At 39.0% G+C, this 22,250-nt stretch overlaps 1 protein-coding gene across 12 annotated transcripts in view; it reads right to left on the minus strand.

The window, feature by feature from the left end:
• Nucleotides 1-22,250, minus strand: part of rbfox3a (RNA binding fox-1 homolog 3a) — a 320,348-nt gene that overhangs the window by 83,033 nt on the left and 215,065 nt on the right. The window contains exon 1 of one of the 12 annotated variants that reach the window (XM_058406812.1): nucleotides 10,554-11,050. The exons of 10 other annotated variants lie outside the window; for them this stretch is intronic. In XM_058406812.1, coding sequence (XP_058262795.1) covers nucleotides 10,554-10,679 — 126 coding nt within the window. In that variant the 5' untranslated portion in view covers nucleotides 10,680-11,050. Of the gene's footprint in view, nucleotides 1-10,553; nucleotides 11,051-22,250 lie in introns of those variants that run through there. One more of the 12 variants, XM_058406817.1, reaches the window with a different exon arrangement.

The raw sequence follows: 22,250 nt of genomic DNA on the forward strand, positions 1-22,250 counted from the left end.
AGACTGGTGAATATTATAAACAAATTAAATTCAGCAAAATAAAGCTAAGAGTATCAGCACTGGTTACTGAAAATGTTGAAATGCGAGCAGGTGGACTGACATGTTACACAATGCAGTGGGCAGATGCAGGGTACAAGGGTGTAGCTGGGTGTCACACAGTCCCCTCCATCCAGATGCCTAGAACGATTAAAGTAATTATACACAACAGGACAAGCAGAGCACCACCATCCCAGAATGTCCCTCCACCATCCTGCTTTCATCACACTGCAGACCTCCCTCTCTCTCTCTCTCTCTCTCTCTCTCACACACACACACAGCCACTGATCAGCCTCAACAGCAATCATCTTAATTTCCAATTATCCTCGATTAATGTATGCAAATGGAGGTTAATCTAAACTTATTGAAACCATTTCAGAGCTGCACTTTTAGAGACTGGCTCTATCAATTAACATCAATATTTGTCTTGATTTTATTATTTAATTTTCACCTCGTTCTCATGTTAATCGCCACAATTAGCAGTAATTAAGAGCTTCCATTCGTAGAAGTGCGTGAGGCCTGTTGACTAGCAGCGTACTGAATGGTGCCAAGCCATCGGCCTTCCTTGCAGCTTCTCTCCTTCCCAGATCAGATATATTCACAGAAATGATCTGAGACAGAGACAGAGACAGAACTGGAAAAAAAATAGATGTTTACAAGCAACCTGATCTCATGAAGAGGTTGTAAGAATCCAACCAAGCTTGCTGTAGAACGGAGGGAGTAAAAGTCCCCTGACTTTGATGTTAGATTTTAACAAGCACTCTCTCAGAATCACAGAGGAGCAACAATTTGAGAATTCGTTTCATTAAATCTCCCCATCTCCGTGTTTTGCTATGATATGCTATAAAAGGATTTGCTAATATGAGACATATGTTGGATTATTCATTACATGCATGATAATGTCATTATTGAGTATGCAAGGCTACTGGGACCAACTCGATTTTCAGTAAATGTGTAGAACAGAGACTAATAATCCATTTAGCACAACAATGTAGTAATACCTCCAGATGGATTATAAACACTGTGTTTGCTTTTTTTTTTTGCAGCAGCATCTAAATAAGATTCAGAACAGGGCTGAGTGGGAAACAAAAGCGTTCAATCTATTGATGTGAGAATCACAAAGTGATCAATGGACATAAAACTATGACTGATTAAACCTCTACATTATACTGACTGCGACTTATTAATTATGTATTGGATTAATAGACGATTGATGGCAAAGTGGTTCATGTAGTGCTAATTGTTCGGCAGGTGTGTGTGTGTGTGTGTTCTGCTAACACCATGTTATTGCCAGTACCTGCAGGGATTTCAAGCTCATTCATCCAATGACAGTGATAGCTGGTAGTAGAAATTCATAAATCGTTGAAGCACAGCGATAAATGGAGAACTGTTGTTGAGAGAGATGACAAATCTCATAGAGACTACAAGATTGGCAACTAGAGAGATCTCTCCACATCCTGCTTCCGTATAACCATGCCAGAGGTCAAAGGTCAGACGTCTTAAAATATCACCCATGTCAATTTCCATTGCACATTTTCAATGTCACTCTCGAGTGTCCACTTTCTGAGATGTCAGTGTCAGCAGGCTGCCATGTCTGACAGCTGACTGATACCAGGAGAGAACACGAAGCTAATCGCACTCTGAAAACCGCATCGCCGTCACTATTACAATACAACTACGCACTAACCTTCTGGAAGCCGTACAGAGCGCAAACAGTGTCACATATCCTTCTCCGGCATGGTGTGTAAGGCCTAAAGCCATGCTAATTAAAAACACCATCTCATGCTAACCTTTAAAGTGCTAACATCTGTTTTAATGCCCTTTAGATAACATGCTACATATGCCATCGGGCTATGCTCCCATGTCAAACCTAGCTTCACCTATATGCTTCTCCTTTTCAATTAACGGATATGGAACGAGAAGCTGAGAGAGAGAGAGAGAGAGAGAGAGAGAGAAATGGAGGCTCATTTTTATGTGAACAGCGACTTGAGGAAAGCTGTCTATAGACCCTTAATTTATGGTAGTACAAAAGTGGCTAAGCAGATGGAGACAGATACAGCAGGACATGAGCTGTCGCTAACACATGCACACACACACACACACACACACACACACACACACATGCACATACACCAGCACACACATCCCTGCTGCCGTAAATTGCGCTGAGGAATGGAGAATTTATGAGGCACAAATATCTCACTACCAGCCTATCATTTCCTAAGCACTGTCACTGTAATTCTTTCCCAGCCTGTCTAAATACACAGATAAAGCAGGCCTGCACTCCAGCAGAAAGCTAGCACAGACACATCCCGGAGGATGACGGGGTAAGAGAACGAGCGAGTACTGCTAGCATGTCAAAGGCAGTGTTTAAACTCAAGAAATCCCATCAGATTGTTAAATGTCTCATCTGCCTGTTACACCATGAAATATTTATGCATCCACTTGGAACAGGTGAAGGAGTTTATCTACAGTTTGGGATCATTAGTCAACTGAGGATGAGAGATGAACTTGAAACTAAATAAATATATAAAAAAATAAAACCAAAAAAAAAAAATAACATATTCACCCTCTCGTAGGCTGCAGGATTATATAGTATGATAATACACAGCCAGATAGGTGTTGCGCTCTCAATAAAAAGAATCATCTCCAACAAATTAGGCACAGCTAGGGAATACGTCCAACAGAGGCAAGAAAAAAAGAGCATAGTTATAATTCGGCTCTAACTTTATGGCAGGACTATGTGTTCAGGGTGAACCTGGCCTGCAATTCCAAGGCTTATATGAGCTTATTAGAAAAGGAAAAGGAGAAAAGAGAGCGAAGTGCTCGTGATATGGACCAAGTATAAATTCTCAGCTATGAGAAGAAAGCAAAGCACAGACTCGGCAAAGCAACAGCCTCCAATTTACACAGCAATTTTCTGCTCACTCACTGGGGAACTAAAGCACTCTCTGTGTCTCTGGTATTAAAAACGAAGCCACCTAACACAGTTAATTAGCTCGTCTAGGAGACACAACAGGAAAAAAATGAGATGCTGCAGTTGGATCATCTCGAACAGTCGCTCACTCGAGCTGATCTACAGCAAGAGGATTAAAACATGCTGCCTCAGTGATGATGGTGATCTCCTTCTGTTGGGGAAATGTGTTATTGAACTGCGAGGCACTGATAACTAACAGCAACAGTGTTTATCTGTGTGTGTGTGTGTGTGTCCTTGTTGGTGCTGCACAATGTATGGTTTGTTAATTGTTATCATAATATTGGCTTTTGCAGCAGGGATATGCAGTGTCCAAATGAGTAAAAAAAACAACCTAAGTCTTTAATTGTGTTTTGTGAGCAGAGTGTGACCAATTGCAGATGTTCCAGATTTGTGTTTTAATAAATCTGACATTGGTGTGATCTGAATAAATAAATAAATAAAGCCAGAAAGCAATAGATTAATTGGTTGCACCAAGCGCCAAGGTCCATGGTTCGATCCTGAGTTCAGGCTACTATTGAATTTCACATGTACTCTTCATGTGTGGGTTTCCTCTGGGTTGAATGAATGAATAAATAATTTTGGTCAAATGCCAAAATGGTCAATATAACAAATTATTGGTTCACTTATTTTATTTTATTTTAAATGTATAGCATGGCATATTTAGAACGCAGTTTATAGTGATATAATAAACTATTGCTATTTTTGTCCAGATTGAGAATATACCTCTACATCAGAGTTTCCCAAAATAGTGTGTGGTCACTTCATCCACATGTGAGGACGTGAGAGACACTCACAGTCTCTTTTATTAGAGATGAATTTTTGTGTATTACTATTTCAAAATATTACTGTAGGTCACATTCAATCATGCCACATTTAAATGAATTATTTTTAGTCGTTTTCACTGTCCTGACTAGCAAAGTTTAGCAATAATTCTATGGACAACATCAAGCGTCTCACTGGAACAACAGAAGTACCGAAAATGAACAATATATGCTCAAACATTTATATTAAATATGGATTTACAAGTACTAGGTTGTCCATGTGGGCTTGCCCCAAATCTGGGAATCCCTGCTCTTCAGTATATCCATATATCATTGCATTCATAAAAGTTACATGTGATTTTATTTTTCAGCTGAGGTATCTTTTATTAATGTTTGTTAAGACAAAATAAAATACCTTAATTTTATAATAAACGCTTGTTCTCAGAGTCAGGAAGAATATCATCTTCTACCTGAACAGCTAATGACAATCTAAAGTGCTGACACTTTAATGGCACCCGAATGCAACAGCACAATAAATAAAGGTCTTTTATATGTTAACTCTCATAATTTAAAAATGTGTTAAATATGACAACTGAGGACTTGAAGGCAGCTCTTGTTCGTTTTATGTCTGCTATAATTTCTGCCACCTTCATAAGGCCAGGCATAGAGGTCAGTGTCTCTATCCCATGGGGGTGGACTGAGAGGAGACATAAACTTTCAGACTGTGCAGTAAGATATGACACACACACACACACACACTTTCACATGCACACACACACACACACACACACACACTTTCACATGCATATACACACACACACACACACACACTTTCACGCACGCACACACACACACACACACACACACACACACACACACACACACATGAATGCATTTTGCTCTAAACCCCTTCAAGCATTACAGGGTCTTTGGAGACTCTGAGACTATCCTGAGAATATTATAGTTCCCTTGCAAAGCCCCAGAGGACATGAGCTCTCCCATGATTCCCACTTTTGGACCCAACTGTGGTGCAGAGCCAGCAGCATCCCAGCATGCACTGCAGCAGAGCACAGACACATCAATGCTGGGGCACACGCGAGCACACGAAAATATTACTACTTACTTCTTTCTGTCTGTAGGCTTACAATGTTCATATATAAACGAGCACACACACACACACACACACACAATGCCAATAACACTATCATGGTTAATATCTCTTAAATACATTAAACGAATACTTCCTATTGATTAACAATATTGATAACACTTTCTAGGAAGTTCTAGGATATGTATAATAACCCAATAATAAATTCAGGAATTATATACATTGATATTATCAATTATATAGATATTACTATTCATAACAATGCTTATAAAGCATTTATAAATGGTTAATAATGCATTATAAACAACACAATGTAATACCAAGAGCAAAGAAATCATGGTCCAGTTGTCCTAGTTACAGATGCACAGGCAAGACACTAACATTCTGAAGCGGAAATTTCTCAGGTATAATTCTTATTTTTTAAAGAAAACAATCGTCTAAACCGGTCTCTTGATGCTTGGTATAAAGATCTTGGCTTGGTTTTTATTTGTATTGCTGATATAATATGTAATGCACTCTTATGCAATATTGTGATATGTGTTATGATAAATTAAATATATTAAAAATAATAATAAAATAATATATGTTAACATAAAGTGTAATGTGTTTTCATAACACATAATAAGGTGTATAATGCCTTATGAATGTGTAATAACATGACCTGAAGGTGTCCATAGTTTATTATAATGTTAACCTTGATAGAAAGCGTCATCATGTTTTTATTTCTATAGCACATAATTATATATATAATCTACAGGTTACACTGGCGGTTAAACTGAGAAACTGAGAAAAATAAAAAGGCTTGCAGGAGAAAATATGGTAAGAACATGACCTTTCCTTTTCTACATCAAATGACATGAAGTATGACAACTCTTTTAGATAATTGTAAAAGAAGGGGGGGAAAAAACACTTCTCTGAAGATGTTTGAAATAAAATGTCTTATATCTGCTAATTATCAAGGATGAAATGTCTGCAAGCAAGGAAACAGACGAGAGGAGGAATTTTCAGGCAGCACAGCTGGCATGGCACACTACTGGGGCTGAAAATGTGTTTTTAGATTGTTATAAATTGGGAAATTGTATGCAGTTATTGCATAAAGAATAGCATTTTCGTTTTTAGAGTTGAACAGAAAATGGTTACAAGCATGCGGTTAAAAGCTAATCTATGTATTGCGTCTTCTTTTTTATTATAGAATATAGCAGTATTTAAAGTAAATAAAAAGCAAAGCATTTTTTCTCTAAACACACACACACACACACATATATATATATATATATATATATATATATATATAAAATTACCTTGATATATCTAGCATGATAAAAATAACTAAAGCCTGGTCTTTACCATTAATGGGCATAAGATCACCTACCATAGTAAATAATAATACATTAGACTGTGTACTAAGTCATCCTGTTGCATTAAATATATATGTGTTTGTACACTGTATAATGAAAACACAGAGAGCTGAAATCTGCTCTATAGCTTGCATCTGCCCACGACAATGGAAGAGAGCAGACAGAGACAAATGCTGGCACTTTCCTGGTGTTTTAATCAATAATTTAGTGAAGCTGATAGAAGCCATACTTTAATCAGAGCTAGACTACATCACATTACAGAGAGAGAAACCTATAGAGAGCACTCTCATTTAGTATTGATATGAAAATGCTCGGTTCACTTTGCATCGGTGAAGTGCAATACTCGCCTGGGGAAAACACCGTATAAGTGTTTGTATGTGTGTGTGTGTGTGTGTGTGTGTGTTCACCTACAGCTCTGCAGTACTAACAGTGCTCTTGCTTCAGTTTCTCTTCATACAGCTTTTTGCTCTGGTCAACTTAAATACACATTGATGCATGTCTCTGTGTTCAGTGTCTCATTAATCATAAACAAAAAGAAAATGTGGCGATCTATTTTAAAAATAAATAAATAAACAGAATTATATTTTAGGAAAATTGAAGTGTGCATTAAAGTAAATTAAAAGCTGCTCTAATTAGCTGAACCTTTCAAATTTACACTGTTACATAAAATTCAATTCAGCTAAAAATAAAATAAATTGAACTAACCAGTACTTGCTTTTTTTAAAAAAATGAGCACAAAATGTGTCCTGCTGCCTGATACATACTGAATACTTACGAATACAATAAAGACAAGATGCACATAAAAAACATTTTCTGCTGCTCATAGGCATTAGTGTAATCAGCATCAGCTGAGCTTTACGGCCTCGACTCACCATCGGCGCATTACGTCATCCATTATTGACAGGCCCATTTCTTAACAATGTAGTGAGCACTCAGTTACAGTCACTCAGTGTGCTATAGAGAACGAACGAAAGCCCTGCAGAGTTCAACAGAGACACACATGCACATCGCTGCACACATGTGTACGTGGACATGCATACCCGAACACAAAGAGAGGTGTGTTGAAAAGATGTGGGGATAATTAGTGGGGGCAGTGTCAAGCGGCAGGCAAACAGGAGTCTCAGGAGGAATCAGTGTACACTTGCTGCTCACTCGCCTACAGCGGGGTAAGAGCAGGACAGAATCCTAGGTGCTATTAAGATCTTAGCCCTGCCTCATTCGTCTGCATTTCTCCCCTTCACGGCTTCTCTGAATACTTTCCGGTCTCACTCACTATTTCTCATAGCGAGCAGGATTTCTGCTCTTGAAATCTCTTCCTTACGCTTGTTTTAATTAAGCCATGTGTAGCTTGATATTATACTAGTGGACTTGAGCTTCGTTGGTCTTTTTTTTTTACTTCTATGTTATACATAATTCCTGTGTGTGTGTGTGTGTGTGTGTGTGTGTGTGTGTGTGTGTGTGTGATTATGCAGCATATCTCGCTATATATAAGACTTGGACCACTGGAAGAAATTCCAATATATTTACAATAGTGGGAATTGTTTAACTATCCTGGGCACGAGTAAAGATTTCTGTCCTCCAGGGAGCGAGAGATGCTTGCACAAGCAAATTTACTGCTCTGTATTGACTTAAGCACTGAAAAGCAGCCGCTACTGCAATAAAAGTTCGGTGGGGGAAAATCCTATACAAGTAAATCTCAAGATAAATGCAGATGGGGTCACGTTTACAAATGTATAAATAAATAAATATATAAATAAATAAATAAAAAAAATATATTCAAGCATTCCCGTGGGAGATTTAATCCTGGAGCACTTTTGAAATGCTGTATATCAATTGCTTGCTCATTATTCTTTAAACCACTCAATACAGCCGAAATAATACAAGGCTCTCTTCACAACACTACACCATGTCTTGTTCCAGTCCTTTCTTCTTACCCTCGCCTCTCTTTTCTGCTATATTTTAAATTCAAAGAAATGATCAGAAACTCCTCCATATCTACACATGCATTCATGGATACACACCCACACTAACAAAGTAACGACTGAAGAAACAGCAAGAAAGGAAAGCATAAAAAAAGTGCGGTATGCTGGAATGAGCTGAAACTTTTCCCTTTAACTGAAACAAAGGCTCAGTCTGGCACTCCCGATAATCCCTTATCCAGGAAAGGCAAGCAGGAATGTAGCTGCAGAGCATTGAGCAGCAATTACACACACATATGCGCAGATACACACAATATACAGTACCAGCACTCTTGCATGGAGCCTGCAGCAAGACAGACACACACACACACACACACGCATGCAGGAAATATCTAGTCACAGTAGTAAGAAAGCACCAGATGTGAAACACAACAGCAGTGGGGAAAAAAAGAAACAACAAACAAAAAGAAACCTATATATATATATATATTTCTTTGAGGTGCCACATCACAGTACAGCCCTAGCGCTCAATACAGTCATGTAAAAAGACCCCCATGATGACACAAGCCATAAAACAGGCGATAAAATTCCCCAAAGGCTTCAAAACCATAAAAACTAAATCTACACCTATTTACAGAATAAGAATGAGTTGTGACTTATGAAATGATCCACAATTTTAAAAGATGTGACCAAAAAGTCAAAAAGTGTAAGTCTTAACAACTACAAGCATCACTGGAAAGGCAAAACTGCATGAATTTGTTATATTTAATAGGTGAATTATTCATTTTCATTTATGTATTAAATATTGTCCGCTATAAATTTTTAAGGAGCACAGCTCTCCAAAATGTGTTTTGAAGAAAGGACTGCAGTTTGTGTCGCTCCATCAGGAGAAGCACATCGAAATACATGCAGCTGAGACCCACGCTCGCTCGAGGAAAATATGAAAATCAAAGAAAAATGAAAGAAAAAAAGACAAATGTAGAAATATCTTACATGTGTAAATTTATATAAGCAGACCGAGATGAAATGCTTATCATTATAAATGAGGATAAAAAAAAGATCAAGTACTGAAGCACTGTCATGGACTATTTTGCAAATAACTGGAAATAAATCGGAATTTCAGAGTGCCACATTTCCTAAAAGTGTCCCACTCACTGGATCATAATTTTGCAAAAATTAATTGAACACAGCAGGATAAATAAAATCCTACACATTTCTGTTTCTGCTGTTCAGAAAAATGTACAAAACTGTAGGAGGGCTTACTAAAATAACACACACACCCACACACACACACACACACACACACACACACAACTGGAATATACATTCTCATAGTATGCATGTGTATTCCGAACAACCAACAGATCATTTGTATAGAGACACAGAGGAAAAGTAAGTAGGACGGCAGAGGCCGGACAGCTGCTGGTGTGTGTATGCGTATGTGTGTGTGTGTGTCTGTGTGTGCTCGCACTGGGACAAGGGGCTGTTAAGGTGATGAGTGTGGGGCGATTTGGAAGCAGAGCGCGGCAGGTTATCTCTCAACAGTCTTATCATTTTTATATCGTTGCAATAACACACTGTCTAGAGAAAAGACACAGACTGCCATTGCACATGTTGCCTGTAGTAAAACAGACACGCACTCACACACTCACAAACACACGCGCATATAGGCACACACACACGTCTGCATGCCAGCATTCACATACTATTTCCAGGCACCTTCAGAAAAGTCAGCCAGCCTTCATTTAGTTGGAGTTTTGGCTACTCTCTGTCATAGCCTGAGCAGAGAAGAGAGAGCATCCTGCCAAAAAGCGCTCACACAACTTCTGATCAGTGGGCACTAAGCCGTGCGTTCACATAACGTGTGTGTAAACATGTCTGTGCGCTTAATTCTATCGGTTTGAATTGTGCCATGTAATTTGATTTAATTTTAGCAATATATATATATATATATATATATATATATATATATATAAACAGTACTATAAATGTATGTTCAGATGATTCTGTAGCAGTGATAGTAAGTTGTACAAAGAGGATGCAGAATGAATAAAGTTTGTTTGACCTAAATAAACTCCTATCCAAACTAATAAAAAAAAATATATTTTTTAGAAAAGTTTATGCAGAAATATTACTTCTCGCAATCTAAAAAAGAAAAGAAACTGCATGGAATTCATTCCGGGTTAGATCACAGGTTTCCCAAACTAGTAAAGCAAAATTAAAGTGGGATGACCCCCACCGAAGGCTCGAGTGGGGGGGTGGGAGTAGTGGGGTGGGAGGGGGGGTTGACACAACGCCAGCACGTGCTACCCGCGAGGTGGAAAAGAGAACAAGACTGAAAGAGAGAGAGAGAGAGCGAGAGAGAGAGAGAGAGAGAGTTGAGGATTGCCTTACCTCGGTCAGATAGAGGAAAGCAGGTGGACACTGGAGCGAGTGAGGTAACAGCCCAGAGCCGGAGAGCAGCACGCAGCCCGTGTTCGCCATGGAGCACAGCATGTGGTAACGGGACGTTTTGCGCATCAAGCTGGGAGATCCTGCTCTCTCTCTCTTTTTCTCTCACTCTCTCTCTCTCTCATACACACACTCTCTTTCCCTCCCTCTCTCTCTCTTTCTCTGTCTCCCTCACTCTCTCTCTCTCTCTCTCTCTCTCTCTCTCACTGTCTCTCTTTCTCAGCTTCCTCTTTCTGATGGGCTTTCCTCTCCTCCTCTTTGCCTTTGCTCTCTCTCTGTGTTGTTGGTGTCGTACTCAGCTGCTCTGTGTGTGCTGGGGAGGTGTGCTGAGCGTTGGAATGGTCCAGGGCCCTCTGTCATCAAGCCTCTGCCGTGCACTTTCACACACACTCACACACACGCGCACACACACACCCGCTCACACACACTCACACACACACACACATACACACACACAAGCCAATGTGAGCCCACGGAGACAGAAAGGGGGAGGTTCTGATGGCAAGAGGAGAAAGGGAGGAGGGAGGAGGAGGAAGGCAGAGAGGAACAGTGAGCAGGAGAGAGAGAGAGAGAGAGAGAGAGAGATGGAAGGAGGGAGGAGGGTCTGGTGGGTATTCAAAGATCAAACGGCCCCACTGTAGAAAATGAAGGGAATGTATAATGACATTAGACCAGCTGATCCCTGCCATTAATTGCAGACCCTTTCATTGTTTGTGCTGCTGTGAGTCTCACACACACTACAGCATCTCTCTCTCTCTCTCTCTCTCTCTCTCTCTCACACACACACACAGATTACTGTTTCAAATATGCTGAATATTTAAAAATAAACTTTTATATCCATAATTTTCAGACATTTCGTGGAAGATTTTCTTTAACACTTAAACTGATGAAATATACTCATTTCTAAGACAATAAAATAAAATAAAATCAGAAATTAATTCTGCCACTTTCCCCAGACAATTACAGTGTGGCATCAGTGCAGCTTCATTGTGCGATTATAAAAGCTAAAGTAAGATATGCAACACTGTTGGCTCTTTGGCACGTGGTGGGGGGTGGATGGGGGGGTGTTAGAGGTATTTCCCATTGGAATCAGACAGAGCAGCTGTGGCCCAACATGGAACAACAAACCTCCATTTAATGTCTGATGCCCAGCCGCATCCCATGCATCAGCACCCTTTATGGGACAGACATTCAGTGAACACCGCATGATACTAGTGTTACACGGCTCTCTTTGGAATTTTAGGGCAAAATTGAGTTCCTGCCTTCAGTATTGGTACATATTTAATTCTTGTTTGGACTTTATTTTATTCATCTATTGATATATCTGCTCTAAAGTTAAACAAACAAACAAACAAACAAACAGAATAACAAACTTCAAAGCTGTATCACCCAACCAATTATAATTCTGGATAAATAGGTGGAATAAGGTGAATGAAGACTTTACTCGAGGTAGCAAGGTGATGTTCATTTTTATAGCACATGGAAGAAAGTAGAATATTAAAATGTACCTAATTTTCTACCCGAACACTTATATCATTTTATACAAGTAGGTTGGATAATATTTCAGTAACTAGTGTTATGGAACTAATCATCTAGCTTGGGTAATATGAAAGAAACTAGGCAATGCCTCTAACATACAGACATGGGCAGTTTTGCATCATCTCTGGCTTACTCATTAGGAATAAATTTATAAAAGTAAAATTTATATCCTGAATTGATATATTTTTGTAAAGCAGCTTTGTTACAATACCTTTTGGTAAAGCTTCTAAATAAATAAAAATGAACTGATTTGAGTTGAATAAATGCACACAACAACAAATTTCAAAAAATGATGTATTCAGGTCATGATTAGAGGAATAAGAATATGGTCTATAGCTTTTCTTTTAGCCCCCCATTGCTCTCCATATTTGAGTATTTTATTTAAAGATCCACTTTTTCAAAGAAAATATAGTACAAAATAAAAGAATGAATTCAATGTTCATCTCAAACTGCACACTATATAGTATCATAAAATGATATTTAAAACAACTGACAAACTATTTATCATGGTACTAAGCAATTTGAAGTCCAACCCAAAGATTCATCAATCAATATAATTACAAAAGTGTTATTCAAGTACTATAAATGCTATTAAAAAATATTTTGTGCACATCAGTGTGTCTGTCGGTTAATGTGCTCCATGTGAAATTTATACAAACCATCATTTCCCCAGCGTTGTTAGACACACTATACGAGCCCACTAACCCTAGCTAGCTATCACCCAGTGTCAGAAACACAGTATCTCAAAAACAATGATGATGATCACCTCTGGCCACTTTAATCTGTGTATTTTGTTCTCTAGTCTGTCAGAAATATTTCAAATGTCCATCTCTCTATTCCTCATTCCTCTTTATTTTTCTTTAACTCTCCTGATCGGCTGCCAGCACCTGCTAGTCACAGTGTAGATATGCTTCTTTCATGCCTAAACCTAGCGTACGCGGTCTCTTCATTTACCTGCACTGCCTTATGATATATACATACAAATTCCCCCCAATAACTTTGTCTTGAAAACTCTTATATAGCACTTATATGAGACAAACAGCACCTCAGGAATATTATATTATAGAATATTTTTTGTTTCTTGACTCAATTCAATTTTTTTCATGCTTACTGCAAAACAAAAACAAAAACAAAAACCCAACCAACCTAACAAAACTAACTAAAAACTAAAACCCCCTAAAACTGTATGAGTAGCTTTAATTTTTATTTCTCAACATAACGGAACTTTACTAAAAAAAAAAAAAAAAGAAAATCCTAATGTAAACAGACTGGAATTATTTCTTTTAAACACATTAAAAAGAAGAGGAAGAATATCATCTGACATGAAAGGAAGCAATTGCAATGCAGAATCAGGCCAGCCAGAGGATATCTAAATTCTACACGCAGGCAAATTGTGAAAACAAAATGTAAATATGATTGATCAGAGGCACTAAGTAAAACTGAAATAAACCACAGTCTGTGTTATGGCCTAGCTTCCACATACTGATATTTCCCAGGGTACAAATTGAAATTGTATTTACAGTACCAAATCCATGCGGGCAAATATACAATACAAAACTGCATCCCTGTAGACACCGCCACGCCAACACATAATGACTGCAGATTTCTGACACTATCAATCCAAACTCACACTAGAACTTCAAAGGCATTCAGGTAGTGGGACGTATTCATCTTTCAGCAGACCTTCAGTAAATCACAAACAAACTCCCGCTGCTCCAATCAAACCAGGAAGGACAGCATCAGTGTCTGCTTTTTTAATAAAACTCCACTGGTTTGCAAATGTAGTCTATTTGTGTTTATTCTGACAATAACATATGATAATGAATATTTCTATTTTTTTCAGCAGCAAGGGGCATAAAGATACTTTTATACGTCAAACATCAAAACACTTTCCACACGTTAGACTAATATAGGGGCTGTCTTGGGAATAGTAATAGTGTTATCGATCTGGGTGGAGCAGTTTCACCAAAGTTGAAGGTGAGTCCCAGTGCAGTCTTTATGAAAAGCTGAAAACCCCGTGACATTGAGAAGTTCAAAGCACTAGCAGAATAACTTCAAAGCTGGTTAAACTATTTTTTTCCTCCCCTCTTCGTGGCAGATAACGTTTTGTTTATTGGCACAATGCTAAAAGGGCTGCAAAATACTGAGTTTAGGTAAAAGGAGAAATCAACAATAGACACAAGAGTGTTGATAGCTTTGAAAGCACAGTCTAAGACACTGAAAGCTTTGGGCACCTTTACCAAGCATATGCAAAAACAAGCTGTTGTCCATAAGAAAGTCACTTTCCATCCCAGCTGGACGAGTCAGTGTTTGAAATGGGAATCAAAGCACCCATTGCCTGACAGGGGGCTTTCACATTAGGAATTCTTTTACCTTCATCCCCTAAGGTGTTTGTCCTCTGCAAGGTGGAATAACAGTGAGAAGGAAAGTCACACCTTTCTCCTTCAGTAAGGAACTTACTGTACAGTTTAGTTTTCGGGGAGTTTGGGTTGATCTCACAGCTGATACGATCAGATGACTCTGAGAATAGGGGTCATTATCCTACTACGTTCCAATTCTTTTAAAAGAAGGTAATCTAATTCCAGTGATACAAGTTGACCCGTATTTTTATTTTTTGTTATTTTTTTTTTAATTGCAGTGATGCTGAATTCCCTGCTCCTGAGGGTGTTGATTAATTTTTGATAAGTGAACAGCTCTAACAGCATACGTTTATAAAAATGTGCTTGTTCTAGTATGTTAGCATTTCTATAGTAACTAATTCAGAGTGTCTTGTATAGTGCATGATCCACACAATCTAAGTGTATTAACAAAAAGGGGTTCAATTCCTGCCTCTATCCTGTGTGCATGGTTGTTTGGGGTTTTCCTTAATGGTGCCCTGGTTTCCAATCCAAGACAAATTGTCCTTTGTGTATGAACAGGAACGTGATTGTCCCCTGTTTTTTTTTGGCATTGGAAAGTCTTCAGGAAAGAGGATTTTGCACTTCACATTTTCTCAGTAGTCTTTTTTTTCTTACTGGACATTCCATGATATTAAGTGTAACTATATAAATAGTTTAAAGTGTGCCATGACATTTATTCTAATGAATTAAAAATTGTGATCATTGGCATATTGCTGTGATGCACTGTTAGAGGAATAAAACCACAGGATTGGAAAATAATCCACTTCTGTTTCATGCGAGGCTGCATCCCACCACAGTGTTATGATTATTATCTTGCGCAGCGTTGTGTTTTATTCCTTCCTTACTGTACTTCCTTTCTAATAAAACAAAAGGCTATGGTGGCATATGTACATGTAGATTTATAGCATGTTTGTGAAAAAAAATAAAAATAAAAAAATCTGTGTTCATCATCATCAGATTTAATGTGAGGCATGGCGTTAGGCAACATTTTTCACATAGGATTGTTCTTCACAGTTTCTTGCCTTGATGTCGTATATCAGCAGATACATTAATTTGTATAATTGCTTAATTTAAAAAGAAAAAATATTATCACTAACACACCAATCCACTCACACAAATTTCCTTGATAAGTATTAAGTTGCACTGCATATTGTACAAGGAGGAGCTCACTGCCAACTCAAACCGGCCAAATGTTTAGAACATCACTTCCACTGTCCAAGAAACAAATGAATCTCAGTTTCTGCTGTAGCCAAATACTGCTGTTTGGATGCAAAGGCTACTGGGGCTTATAATAAGACACCTTAATGTTAACCTTGCAGTCTCTCTCGAGCCAGGCATCGTTTCAGTGTACTACAGCTACATCTGGCAATCCCGAAAATACACAGGCATAAGAGACAGCAGGCCTGGCCCTATGACCTAACACATATTTCTTCTGGATTCCTGAAATCTATACTTGGTTTCACCATTGATCAACTGGCCTTGTGTCATTTCACACCTGACCGTAAACTTTGGGTATTGATATCTTCCCTTAGCTTTTGGCCATGCTCTCTACAGGCATGCAATCTGCCTTGCTGGAAGATACTGGAAAATTTGTTGATTTTGTTTATCCTGCTCACAAAAAGTTCCCTTAGGAGCATCATTAAGCATTTAACGGAGTCCACCATGGTGTGCTAGGAAGCACTACTGAGGCTCGTATATGAATCACATATGCGGTCACAACAGGTCACCATCTGTTATGAAAAATCAAACACTAAAGACAATAATGGCTTCAAACGATTTTTAACCATTCTTTGTGTGCAATAATTTACTAGTGCTGCAACATACATTATCTAGCTCTTAGTTTCCTGTTTGTTTCTCTAGGCTTAAGGTCAAAAGACACAAGAAAAAAGCTCTTGTTTGCCCAGATTATTGAAATGAGCTGCTTTTTGCTAGACTTTTTGTGACTAGGCCACGCCATTTAAAACAAGAACTTACTACTGACTTCAAATGCACACTGATCACATTTTGCAGATGAAACTCTCCATCATTTGCAAACAAAAGACACAGCATACAATTTTAATAAAATAAAGTTTAGACCAATATGACACTATTCAAATAAGAAGATTAAAAAAAAAGGAACAGTAGCCTGAATTACTGAATATATAGTAAAGCTGATATTTGTAAACGACTCTAGTCTGGATAATCACATTCATTTGCTATCGCAGTCATCTTTAGATTTGTCTTAGTTTGGCAATTTGGATTAGACTGAATAATGTGTATTTTTTATGGAGGAATCTTTGTTTTTAGCATTGCATTGACTCATTGAAGATGCTGATGCACTAGATCTCTGACGACTGGGAGCTAATAAATCTCACATCCCGTTTGAAAGAACCAGAATGGAACGCACATATTTTACACGGTGGAGCAGAGAAAGTGAATAGAGGTTGCTCTTAGGGTTTAAGGTCAACGTTTAGCATCTGGCACAAATCAATGATTGCTCACTTGTCAAATCAAAATTCATTAATACGTTGCTGATATACATAAATGACATTTAATTAAAAATCAAAAAGAAGCAGCTGCCTGTTGTTAATGGCAGACTCAGGGTTTACACCACTGGGTGCTTTTTGCATCCTCATTCTGTCCAACAGCCATAAAAAAATAAGAAATAAACCCTGCGTGAATACACCTTTGGCATGATGATTGAAAATCTATGCTTATCTTTCATTTCACAACGCAAAAAGTAATTTGATCTCATGCTGTGCTGGCCTGCCTCAGCCCGAAAGGTAACTTGTGATTATCTAAGTAGAATGGTTTGATTAGAGCAAAATAAAATATAATTGTGAGTAAATTGGCTTGCTGTTATATAAAGTATATATTGAGGTGATTAGCACTGGGGCCTATTGTGTTGAGTTTTAAACTAAAACACCTAATTACTGATTTGGGAAGCATGGATAATTAGTACAGAAGGAATTTCCAATCTTATGAATCTATTGCTTTTTAGTTACCCGTGTATTTTCATACATGCAAAATACATTAAGACTTACAAAACACCCAGCTCAGGAGAGAGGAGTGAAAGTTAGCATAGCAACGCATACATATCGTATATATACATGCGCTACATATCAAGTCTGATCTATTTGACCCATTCACCTTACACCTTAGTAGATTATGTTGCTTGGGACAGGGGCAAAACCCCTTCCTGCAACTAATGAATAGTTTCGTAGTGTAAGGTGGGGGACAGGTATGAAAGAAACCTCTCTCACACTCTTTCTCTCTCTCTGAGCCCCTCTCCATCTGCCTGTCTGAAAAGCCCAGCGGCTTCCACAGCCTTTTAATGTTCAGCAAATCTGCTCAAAGTCCATCCATCATCCTAGCAGTGCACTGAGACACAGCTCCATCGCCTTCGTCAGCTACTCCATCATACTCTCCATCATGCGCTCCTTTCTTCTCTTTCCTCTCTTTTCCTCAAAAATAAAGAATTCTACACCTCTGTGTGCGCTTGGTAAAAAAAAGAAGAAGAAGAAGGCAAACGTGATCAGCACTATTCTCCAACAATGCTCCATTCAGAATCAAAAGTAAATTCCCTGGCTTTGGGTTTTGGTCCAGCGACTTTGTATATTCTCACATCGCTTGAAAATACAATTCTCCAAAGCAATCTGGCCTTTTCTCATTTGCTTCTCACTGCTGCCTGGATGTGAATATATCTCTGATGGAATTTAAGGACACCTCCATCTACATTTGCATTTGAGTGTACAAGATTTATAGGAGTTGTGGGGCATCATGGGGAAACTCTCGGGCAGAAAACAACACCCCAGATCACTGCATCTTTAACTGAGTTCAGACCAACTGTTTTGGCAACAATACTGCATAACAAAATTTTTGGGCAAGATTGCCCACACAGTACACGAAAATTGATAATATTTCCCAAGTGACTCACTGTGGACTTGAAAATAACTGAAGTGAGAAGTTAATGTGATTTATAATTGATGATACCACAATGAAGACACAGAGCAATAAATGCTTAGAGAAAAGAAAAGGAAAGAAAAGTAAAGAAAAGAAAAAGAATCAAGCAGACAACTAGTCAGAAACAACGTTCCTTCACCTGCTTAACATCCTATTACCATAAACTTCATTTCTCTCCACAAGCGCTCAGTAAATAAGAGAAGAGAGTGAGTGAACAAATTCATCTTGCATTTCTGTGAGGAAATAGTGATGGGGAGGAGAAAAGGATGTGTGGTAAGGGCCGTTAAAGGAATTGTGACATCCACAAGTGAGGACCTCTGTAATATAAATCAAGTGTGATGCGTAAATTTCTTCTCTGTGCCAATGTTGATTTATCCTCAGCTGAGAAGGTATTTCAGCATCTCTCAAAGAACTACTTACGTTATATATTCATACTTTATGCTGCAGTTTTTCTTACTCCAAAAGTTAAATCATGCCAACACCTCAGCACTACAATGGTGGCGGCCCACCGAGAGGCTTGATAAACAGTCACCAGCAGCAACAGCAGCAGCAGCAGTGGTGCGATTGTCAGAGCTGAACAGGTGTGAGGGATGAGGCCTCTCTCTCTGGATCTCTAATGCCCATTGGCACAGGCTGCATCCGCAGCATGCCACTGCTCTCTGCCACAGTGACGGCGAACAGCTGGCATGGTGGGGTGGGCATGCGGAGGGGGAACACAGCCTGCGAGCTGGCCGCCAGCTCCATCCGAGCGCCTTCTCAAGTCATCCGGACCAGTGCAGCTGTGTCACCAGCCAGCGGCACATTCAACGTGACAACAACCATCCTCTCCCCGTGCCCATGCCGACTTTGGAATTTTGAGTGCCCCAAACCTCTGACTTTGCCTGCTGGAGCTACCATGCTTCAGAACTTCTACAATTCTAGTAGTAAAACAGACAACTATACAGCCAAATAGAACCATTTCTTCCATCGATAATTTCACTTAGATAGTATAGATTAGTATTTACAATAAAACAGAGTTTTTCTTTCTCAGCTTCTGACTTGTTCATTAGGGATTTAAAAGTACATCCAGATTTTTGTAAAGCTGCTTTGTGCCATTGTCTGTTGTTTACAATGACATGCAAATAAAATCAATTTGAGCTGAATAGGAGGATATATGTGGAATCAAATGACAAATACACTGAGGTCTCTCTTTTGCCACAAATGCAGCATGCTCAATGGTAAACTGGTTTTCTATAACCCCCCCCCCCAATCCTGTTATCAGCAGTAGACACATAGTTCAAGTACACAGTAAAACACAGATTATACTGGCTTCTGTTTTCAGGAGGAAAAACTCTGTCGAATTATATTTTTGTCCCGTTACTTGAACATCGATATGTGATTAACAGATATGTCAGCATGAAAATAACACAAATCCTGAGCAGATTGACGCATATTGAGTTTGTCCTATAGTGTAGTGCTGCTTGTGTCACTGCAGACTACCTGCAATATGTGTTTCACCCTCAAAGCCTCTAAAGGTTTAGTGCACCAGCAATTTATCGGCCGCAAGGCAAAAGCCACTCTGCATTACTCCCCCATACACACACACACATACACACACACATATACAACCTCTCTCTAAATAAATGGCATGCAATCCATCGCCTTGGACTCATTCAATTTCAGAGGGTTCTCAAGCGCAAGTCATTTCCTGCACTTAATATCACGAATGAATGTTTCTGTACAAAGACAGAGAAAGAAGGGGAGAAGAAAAGAAAAACAAGGTGGAACGTTTTGTGAAGCAACGTGACAGATTAATCATTGAACATGTCACAGCAAATTTAATTACTCCCTAAACCATAGAGGAAAGCTTTGCTTTGTTTTTGATCATTTGAGGATATGCCTCTCCAAAGATAATTTCACAGGTCTTTAGGCTTGCGCTAATCCTGCACATTTACACTGGGCTGGCTGGCAGAGCCGCGACCACGAAGATACCATCTCCACATGAGCATGAGACTAAATTAATTCCACCCAAATGATTATTAAAAACACACGGCCTTTCCAGGAGCACACTTTCTTTCATCTGCAGTTGAACTAGACAGTTGTCAACTTCAGTGAATTATATGAAAATGAGGTAAAATTGACAGGGTTTGATCCAGCTTTCACAAACTGTGTCTCGAAAGCGGACTTGTTTATCATATATTGCTTTGAAAAGGAAATGGCAAATCAGCTGTGAAAAGCTGAAATAAGATATTAACACGGACGACACATAGTATACATATGTATGAGCAGGCTTCAAAGTCTTCTTCATTTTCCCCAAGTCCCAAATGTAGTTAGTTCAGTCAAATACTTTACAACACTTGCATAAAACAGACTTTTGTACTGTGTTAAATGGCTAGTCCTGTGCATGCACACACATACACACATACACACACACACAAAGTATTAGTTCCCGTGTGTACAGTAAAGACCTTTCAACGTCTTTGTCGTGAGGCGAGCACAACAGAGCGCTGAAAGGGTGACTTTAAATGGCGTCTTGTAGTGGCATTAGAATTCTAAGTATTTAAGTAGTGAGTATAAAAGAAGGTCCTGTGAGTCTGATCTCTCTAATCTACAAATGGCTTCTTGCTATTAAACTGCTAATTCAGGGGATTAAGGGATCCCTGAGAACACAATCCTCTTTCCCACTTTTTTTGCGAGTTTGCAGAAGGTGTGGGTTTAAATATTAATGAGGAGGATAAGGCAAAGCTGGAGAGTGCAGAAATTAGAGGCATGGAAATTCACTGGCAAAAATAAACCCATAGTCTGGCTATCCTTATTGAGTCCTCAGAGTGCTGCCAAAACAATGCACGCAAACACACAGATTTTCTCACCACACACACACACACACACACACACACACACACACACACATGTAAACAACCAACCACTCATGCACATATTCAGGAATACATATCACAAAACAGTATAATCTGCCATTTAGTTGTACACCCTCCACACACACACACACAAACACATGTACATGAACCGTATGTGATGTGTTCACACTCAGCACTGAAAGCAACCCTGTTTGGCGTGCAGCCTGGAGAAGCAGGAGCATTAAACTTTAACTAGCTAGAATAACTATGGGCAGATTTCTAACAGTTGTGCTGCACTGCAAATTGATCGCTGCTTCTTTCCATTTGTTTTTAGTCTGCCTCTCTTTCTCTCCTCTCGCACTGCGGCGGGTCCCTGAACGGCAGCTTGATGCTTTGCCTCTCCTACACACATGGAAAAGGTCAGCCATGTTTCAGACTAGCTCCTTTAACAGGGGAACAAGCTCCCACTGATTTCCTGTCCTCTCGCAGGCATCTCCACACCATTACGGCAATCTGAATCGAATAAGCCGTGTACTTTGTGTCAGAAAGTAAACCTCCAAGGAGGAATGATCACTGTAGCGTGCACTTCTCAGTGTAGTGATTTATATGGCTTATACAAACATGGCACCTGGAATAATACTCTTCATGATGAAGACAACAACGAGGGAAACAGGAAACACATGCACGCCCTGGCCACTGCTGCTGGTGATTGATGTGTCACTTGAGACTTCATATGCAGCACGTGAACTACAGCACCAAATCCAGCTCATCTATTAATCTTGCAAGGATGTGACCAGCTGCTGAAAAATCTTTTGTTCTTCTTCACTAGGTTGGTACTCATCAGGCATCTGACACAAAAGGGATCCAAAGACTTAAAATGAAGTCTTGCTCCAACTTAAAGTGCTAAATTAAGTTTTTATTTCTAT

The sequence above is a fragment of the Hemibagrus wyckioides genome, linkage group LG13 (assembly GCF_019097595.1).
Source record: "Hemibagrus wyckioides isolate EC202008001 linkage group LG13, SWU_Hwy_1.0, whole genome shotgun sequence".
In the NCBI taxonomy this organism is placed as follows: Eukaryota; Metazoa; Chordata; class Actinopteri; order Siluriformes; family Bagridae; genus Hemibagrus; species Hemibagrus wyckioides.